This window comes from Coffea eugenioides, chromosome 5 (genome assembly GCF_003713205.1).
Source record: "Coffea eugenioides isolate CCC68of chromosome 5, Ceug_1.0, whole genome shotgun sequence".
Lineage (NCBI taxonomy): Eukaryota > Viridiplantae > Streptophyta > Magnoliopsida > Gentianales > Rubiaceae > Coffea > Coffea eugenioides.
Window position 1 is genome coordinate 45,340,390 of NC_040039.1, and position 8,351 is coordinate 45,348,740.

The 8,351-nt window shown below is 34.8% G+C and overlaps 1 protein-coding gene across 1 annotated transcript; it reads right to left on the reverse strand.

Moving 5' to 3' along the window:
* Positions 1-3,943: 3,943 nt before the first annotated feature.
* LOC113772541 (cytochrome P450 CYP72A219-like) lies at positions 3,944-8,351 on the reverse strand. The gene is made up of 5 exons (XM_027317167.1): positions 8,084-8,351; positions 5,762-5,979; positions 5,183-5,433; positions 4,574-4,958; positions 3,944-4,379 (listed from the first exon to the last, which is right to left on the reverse strand). Exons 1-5 carry the CDS (start codon positions 8,349-8,351, stop codon positions 3,951-3,953), a joined length of 1,551 nt encoding a protein of 516 aa, XP_027172968.1. The 3' UTR covers positions 3,944-3,950.

The following is an 8,351-nucleotide window of genomic DNA, read 5'->3' on the forward strand; positions in this document are numbered from 1 at the left end:
TCACCGTTCTTCCTGCCTTTGTCCAAGTTCATTTGCAGCATCACTCCATCCTTTGATCCTTCTCTTCCCCACGGAAACTGCTAAACACAGCAATTCAAGTTTCATTAGAAACAAAAGAAAGTAGATGTGATCAAACAAAAAAAAAAGTAATATAGTATATTAAATGCTCAGGTTCGGTGGATTTTGGGCTTATGTTCGGTGCATTCAAATGTTTCTACTATAGGCAATTTGAGACTTTGTAGTGGCGGTGTAGTGCCTTTATAAACCAAAAGGAACAAAATTAAGACACCCACAAAGAGAAGAAGACTTGCGAACAATCAGAGTCTCAAATTTAAAGATGTGAGCTGACATTGCCGCTACACACCAGAAGAACAAACCACATAAACAACAGAATTAAGGAACAAAACTTATCTCAAGCTAAACGACCACAAATAGTTGCGATTGAAGACCATTCTTGAATGCTGAGTATAAAGGAAAAAAAAATCCCAATCCCAGAAGCGAAAGGGGAGAAACTGAAGAATGTGAAAGAAAAGGCATTGGAACAACCATAACCGATACTCAGACATTAATTCATTAACATACCCACGTTTATGGCTGTTAAATTGAGATGTAAATGACAGAAAAGATGGGTTGTTTCCGACGTGAGCTTTAACATCTTTGGGAGTTGCGCAAGTGATTGGACATAAGTTGTTTCAAACAAAGAAATATCCTCAAACAGTTATTTTTGCCTTAAAAGCCACACTTCAATTAAATGTGTCTATACTACCATTTCAGTATTTATACAACATATAAGTTTATATGTGTTGTACTCTATGCAAAAACGATTGCAAAATAATTACACATTCCACAAATACCTAGTTGTCTTCATAAATCAAAACTTTAAATGTATCAAAATGAGGACATTTTAGTAAACATGCTTAAACACATGCTGTCCTCAGTTGTACCAAAATTTTTAAAAAAACTACACGACATTCCATATTCTCAAAAAGTCTCTATTCATGCAGTTGAAATTCAAAACCCCTTTTAATCACAACTCATTCTTATATAATATAAGGATATCTCATTCAATTTTTTTTTATAATGTCACAAGGAAAAAGAGAAAAGAAATGGTCACAAATATTTTTTTAATCGATATTGAGTCATAAATCTTGTACAATGTGTGGATGAACAGAATCTACCCTTTTTTTCTTAAAAGCAAAAAAAAAGGGAAAAAGAAATCATAGGAGCAGTGTTTTGAAAATCGAAACAGACCGGCCGGTTTGACTGGTTGAACCTCGAATCAGCCATGATAGTGGTCCGATTATATACTAAAGTTGAAAGTGTCAAATAACTTATCAAAATTGGTCAAACTTGTCAAAACCGGTAAACCCAGCCGAACCAGTGATTCTCGATTTTTCAATTTTCACGTCAATATTTTTTTAAGTTTTGAAATGCAACCGGTAAACCTGGTCGAACCGGTGATTCTCTAATTTTCAATTTTCACATCAATATTTTTATAAGTTTGCAAAATGCAACGGCCAAGGATTGAACTTGGGACCTTTGCTATTAAAGCCTAGCATGGTAACCATTGCGCAATCACATCCAATTAGTCTCTTTTGATAACACATTTATGTAAAACAAACTTCCATCTTTCTTTCCTCTATTTTTTTACAAAATTTCATTCTCTCATGACTCATTCTTTTCAGTCTTCAACTCTCTTTCTCTCTCTCCTCTTTTCTTTTGTCACCCCTTTTTAATCCAACCTTTTTAGTTTTAATTTATTGATATTTTCTTCTATCTTTTGTTTTTGTCTATTAAATTGAAAAAATTTAAAAAAGAATTTTTTTTCTTTAACCTTAAAAACTAATTATTAAATGCCACAACCACTCACTTTTATCTCATTTTTTGCTTCTTATCAAGTTTGCATCTCTATTTTCAATTCTCCTGACTTCCTTCAAACTCCAAACTTTTTTTTTAAGTTACAATTTCTAAATCCCAAAAACGTGAATTAAAATTTAAACTCACAATGTCTAATTCTCATAGACGTGAATTTTGTATAATTTCAAAATATTGTGGTATTTTTAGATTGGATTTAAGATTATTTTTTTGGTAGATATAATTGAGATTGAGATGACATTTATTTGTTTCTACTTATAATTTAAAAAATTTATTTTTGAAAATTCAAATTCTTTGGAAATATTAAATTTTTCATCATGTAAAGTTTTAAATTAGTCCACTACATGTTTTTTTTGTGCAAATCTTTTCTACACTGACAGTATGTATACACTATCAGCGTTGGATGATTGACAACTATGTAAAATTTCAATTTGAAATTCAACTTTTGCACACATGTCATGAATCCAACGATGATAGTGTATACACCGTTAGTGTAAAAAAGATTTACTCATATATTTATATAAATCATTTTGTAAAAAATTCATTGAACCGGTCCGACCGGTTGAATTTTGACCCGAATACCTCACCTGTTCAATTAACGGTTTGAGTTTTAAAATATTGCATAGGAGTTAGAGGGATGAATATTGAGGTGATGAAGTAGAGGTGATAAGAACATACCATATTCCCCAAAGGCTCCAAGATATTGAGGCATAACTCTTGGTAAGGTGTCGTCAGAGATATTATTCTTGGTTTGGGCTTCTTTATGCAGGGTTGACATCTCTTTGAAGTCTCATGGAGCAGCTTGTAAGGGTTTCCCTTGTTCTTTTAGAAGTTTCTCGAGCTTCCTCGGCCTAAACCATACCCAGTTCGATGCTTTCCATGACACTACTACTACCAGAAGAAGAAGAAGAAGACAAGAAGAATATACAGTAAACATTGATACATAGGTGGTTTCCATGTTGTGTTTTTGTTATGTTGGTTTTCTTGTGAGATTTCTACCTCTGTTGTGTGTGTATTTATATTGCAGTGGGGGCTATGCATCCATTGACTTCAAGACAAAGGAAATGATTAAGAAATAAAAGAGATGATAATTATCGAAAGTGAAGGGAGAAAATTTGACCTAGATGATGTTCCTATGTGGCTATGATACGTCAGGTGGAGCCTATTCCCAAATTGTGGATTTTAGAGCAATTATCCGATGCAGATAAAGCTGGATCCTATAAATTTGAAACTTGTTACTAAAGTCAAATTTTTATGTTCCATGTTCTTTAAAACTCTGAACATTTATTTTTCTTTTCCTTTTTTCTTGGGATCACAAAAAAACCGAGTATTTATTTCATCAAACTAAAGAACCCTTATAAAGTAATCTTAGTATATATAAAACCTCGTGTCTAAGCTACGCTAACTTGTAATAATGTCGATGAATTTTCAGCTCTTTTGTCAACTATTCTTGTTCCATAGTTTATAGTGGTGGTCGGGGATGACAAGTAGATTTAAAAAAAAAATCACAAAAGAAGCAAGAAAGTATGAAATATATTGTTTGTTTTTAGGATAATAAGAAGTTGACCCAAAACTAACAGAAAATACGTTGCAAAATCTCTTCTCCAGCACGTTCTTGCTAGTCCGGGTACATGCTGAATGAGATCATTGTCCAAACAAGCAGCACAGCAATGGTCTCCAGCCCAGAAAAATACAACGCCTTGCACTCCTCAATAATTTCTCTTGTCATTGTTCAAAATTTCATCATGTCTAAGTTCCAATGGAGATCGACTTACCACTAAGAAATATTTTTTTAATACTAGCTAATAAAATTTATAGAGTCTACTAATTAATGTTTGAGAATAGCTGTTAAATGATTTTTAAGCCATGACAAGCCATCTGTTTTCTCGATTATCAAAGAAAGAGGAAAGATCTCTTGCAAAATCAAACCAGTAGATGTAATATTTCTCTCTTAATTCGCCGTGAGAAATACATTACGGGAATCTGTACTGCTATATTCAAACAGATCCATTGACATATCATATTGGGCGAGACTTAAACTAGTTGACAAGCAAAGTTAAGCATAGAAACAAAAACTATATCTTCTGCAAAATCAAGTGAGCTCCATACTGGGGTTGAACTAGTGCTGTAGCTGTTCCAGGAGCATGAGTATAAGATGGTGAGAGTTCAAAGGAGAAGCGTTGCAGAATCATAGACATTGCCAATTTTGCTTCCAACATGGCAAAATTTTGTACAATGCAAATGCGAGGTCCCCAGCCAAATGGAAAGTATGCAACCTGGCCCTTTGTTGCATGTGATACTCCTTCAGCAAACCTCTCAGGCTTGAATTCCTTCACATCCTCGCCCCATATATCAGGGTCATGATGCATCAGCAATATTGGTAAGGTGAGTTGCACTCCAGCCGGGAGAGTTAAATTTCCTAATTTAGTTTCTTCAATAGTTCTTCGACTCATTGTAGCCAATGGTGGACACAACCTTAAAACCTCATGCAAGATCATGGTGACCTATTATATGGGAAGGGGACCCAAAACAAAAAAAAAAAAAGGTGTGAGATAGAGTAATTAGGATGTCTATGCAGATGAGAAGCTTCGACGAACTTCGTTAATTAGTATGTCTCTCCTGCCATTAGTGCAATTTTTCAAATCAATGAAATGATCATTGCTAATTTTATGTTTTTCAAAGAAAAAGATTGGCTTACAATTTTGAGGTGATTTAGCCCATCAAAGTCCGGATCCTTAGTTCCAAATTGTTGCAAGACCTCCTCTCTAGCACGTGCCTGCCATTCGGGGTACCTGCAGAGTAAGACCATTGTCCAGACGAGTAGCGCTGAAGTAGTCTCCTGGCCAACAAAATAGAACACCTTGCACTCACCAACAATTTCTTCGGTAGTCATACCAGAGTCCCTGTTTCCATGCTTCTCGATTTCTTGAGAATTGGTCTGAAGCATTAATCCCAACAAGTCATCAGAGCCGGCTTCTCCTGCTCTCATTGCCTTTCTTCTTGTGTTGATCATTTCCCTTACTGAACCATTAACTTCTCTGGAAATTTGTTTCATTCTTCTGTTCCTCTTGGTTGGCAAGAACCTAACAAAGATCATAGTTTAGCAAAAAAAAAAAAAAAAGCAAGAACAAACTATGTTTGTAACAATGGTTTTGGCTCCATTTTTAAGTCACTTAGGCGCATCTCAAATGTTAAAGTTCCCACCTAAGGCAGCCTTTCATGATTATTGTCCAATCATGATTTTCAAACCATTGATTTCTAGCAGTCACAATTTTCTACAGCACTCAAGAATTCATGATCAATCTACCTAAATCCTGGGATGTTGATGTACACCGACCGTGCTGCCTGCATCAAATGCTCAGTTTGCTCTCTCTGGAGCTCAAAGATCCTTCTTCCTTCTTCATAGTTGCTGCCAAATGCTGTACGAGAAATTGCATCGCTGGAAAGAGCTTGAAGATTGGGCCAAACATCCACTTCAGCCAACCCCTTTGGTGAAACAACATTCTCCCATTTCGTCACCATCTCACTTGCACTTTTATAAAAGGCTGGGAGCATAAGCTGTTTATCCATAAAAGAAAAGAAAATCAGTGAAAGAAACTACTCCATATTGAAGGCTACTTAGTAAATAAATGATGCAATTTACTAAGGACTGTCCAATACAGAGAGTGTTTTCAATTTTAGGATATAATAAATGTGTGTGTGTGAATTTATATGATAATTTTACTATAATTTACTCGCACTAATGAGTATTTACAGGTTATTCGTTCAAAAAAAAAGATTAATCTTTTCTACACTGTCAGTCAGTGTATACACAGACGGAATTGGATGAATACCATATCATATGAATTTGAAACCCATAAAATGAATAAATTAGAGAGAAGAGAACCTTCAATTTCTCAACGTGGAAAGCTGGGTTGAGGAGCTTTCTTTGTTTGGCCCATTTTTCTCCCTCATGGGACACTAGTCCTTGAGCCACTAATCTGCCGAGTGGATTAACACGGAGCTTCCGGAAAACATCAACCTTTTGTGTAACTGCCTTTATTAGATTAGGGTCCATGATCACCATGGCAGGTCTCGGCCCAAACCATAAATATGTATTTTTACCTGGAAGTCAGAGCCGCTTGGATTAGGGGCCCAAAACTGGAAAGTATAAATAGTTAAATGCCTTCCACTAGGAAAGGATAATAAAATCAAGTGTTTCAAAAAATAAAAATAAAAATAAAAATACAAGGGCAAAATACTAAAATAATTCAAATTCTTCAAAATTTTTTATTTTTATTTTTTGCATCAATCAAACTAATAAACTATTTAAAGTGATTCAATCAGCTCATTTCCATCACATTCCATCAAATTCTTCGATTAAGTTAACTATTCAGAATGTCAAGCACGAGCAATTGGTAGTAGGGATGGCAATGGGGGCGGGTGCCCGCGGGGGGCTCTCGGGGCGGGGGGTGGGGCGGGGGCGGGGGGAAATTTTTTCCCCCCGCTTAGAAACGGGGCGGGGGAGTATGCCCCCGCCCCGCCACCCGCAAAACAAAAAATATATATATATAAATATATATATAATTATATATAATATGTAAGTTAATTAGTTATAAACTTATGATAATGATATTATTAGTTAGATGTATTATATAATGTACATTAGTTTATGTAATATAATTGATACATGTCTACTAATATTATGAATAATTATACATGTCTACTAATAGAATTTATTAATTAGTTATACTAAATTTACTAATACATTTATACTAAATTTCTAATTACACTTAATAGAATAACACTTTTTTCTCAAAAAAAAGCACAAACACAATAATGAATTAGTGATTGCATTTGTACTAAAAGTGAAAACTTGACTATTTTAGTTATATTTATTTCATCATATTGGATTGTATTCAAATAACTTATGTTTGATTGTTTTTATGAGTTTCAATTGTAAAATTACAATGAATAATAATTTGGTGATGTGTTGATATTTTAGTACTTGATTATTTATTAAAATTTAATTATAATAAAATTTTATTAACCCCGCGGGGGCACCCGCGGGGGAAGCGGGGCAAGGCGGGGCGGGGGACGGGGGGAACTAATAGGCAACGGGGCGGGGGACGGGGGAGGGGTCCCCCGCCCCAACCCCGCCCCGTTGCCATCCCTAATTGGTAGGGATAAAATTGACATTTCTTCTCATCCACCTCCCTAATCGACTACAATTCTTCATTCTCATCAAGTTAACCCCCAAAACCTTGAGAATTTGGTTTTAAACGACTGGAAAAGATCGATGAGACAAAATGTCATTTTTGTTCCTGCCAAATTGCACACATCCATTAGCTTGGCGGGAGATGTTGACGGGATGGACTGATTGAAACTTTTGAGTACTATAATGGGTTAATTGACTCAAAAAAAAATGAATGGTTTCTATGAGAATTTTTGTAGTTTGGGGGGTTATAGTGCACTTTATCGAAAAAAGAATTGAAAAAAGATTCACAAAGATAGTAAAACAAACAAACCAAAAATAGAAATTAAAAGAAAACAAGAAAGGAAACTTGAAGTCTAAAGTTTATTGGGAGCATAGATTTTTGTCGGAACTAAAATAATCCTCGTTTTGTTTATTTGATCATTTGATTGCTTATTTAATCTGATCATAATTGATTTCAGATTCAAGATTCAATCTTCATTGTCAAATGACATGCATAATTACTGATAATCAATTAATTATTAGGATGTCCATATTCTAGTAGGACGAAATAATAAATATCAGCTGTATTGAGGCCCTTTATGACAATTCTAAGTTGTAAAACAATAACAAATGGAAAAAAAATACGAAAAGACCAAGAAAAACGACTATCCTAAAATACAAAAGCTGAAAGGGAAATCACATACGCTAATACTATAATATTACTCCTTTTTTTTTCCTTTCGTATTTAAGTACGAAATACATCAGTCTGAAAAATCAATTGTCCGTACAGGTTGGAGACATTTTATATCTTATTCTCTATTTTCCTTTTTTTTTTCTTTTTTTGGGTAAATATCATAATCACTATCTTTCAACACCGAAAAAGAAAAAGAATAAAAGAAAAGGAGGCAAATGATATTCTATTTAACCAAAAGTAGAGAAAAGTAAAAAAAAAAAATGGAGATCATATGAGGGACGAAAGAGGTTACGAGGCAAAGAGAAGGAAGCAGGGTTGACAAGAACAATAAATACTACCATATTTCTTAACGGCTCCAAGATATTGAGGAATAACTCTTGGTACGATGTCGTCGGAGAGATTAAGATTCTTGGATTGGGCTTCTGTGTACAGGGTCGACATCTCTTTGAAGTCTCCATGGAGCAGCTTGTAAGGGTTTCCCCGGAAACCTTGCTCTTTCAGACGTTTCTCCAGCTTCTTCGGCCTAAACCATACCCAGTTCAAAGCTTTCCATGATACTGCTACTACCAGAAGAAGAAGAAGACAAGAAGAATACACAGTAAACAT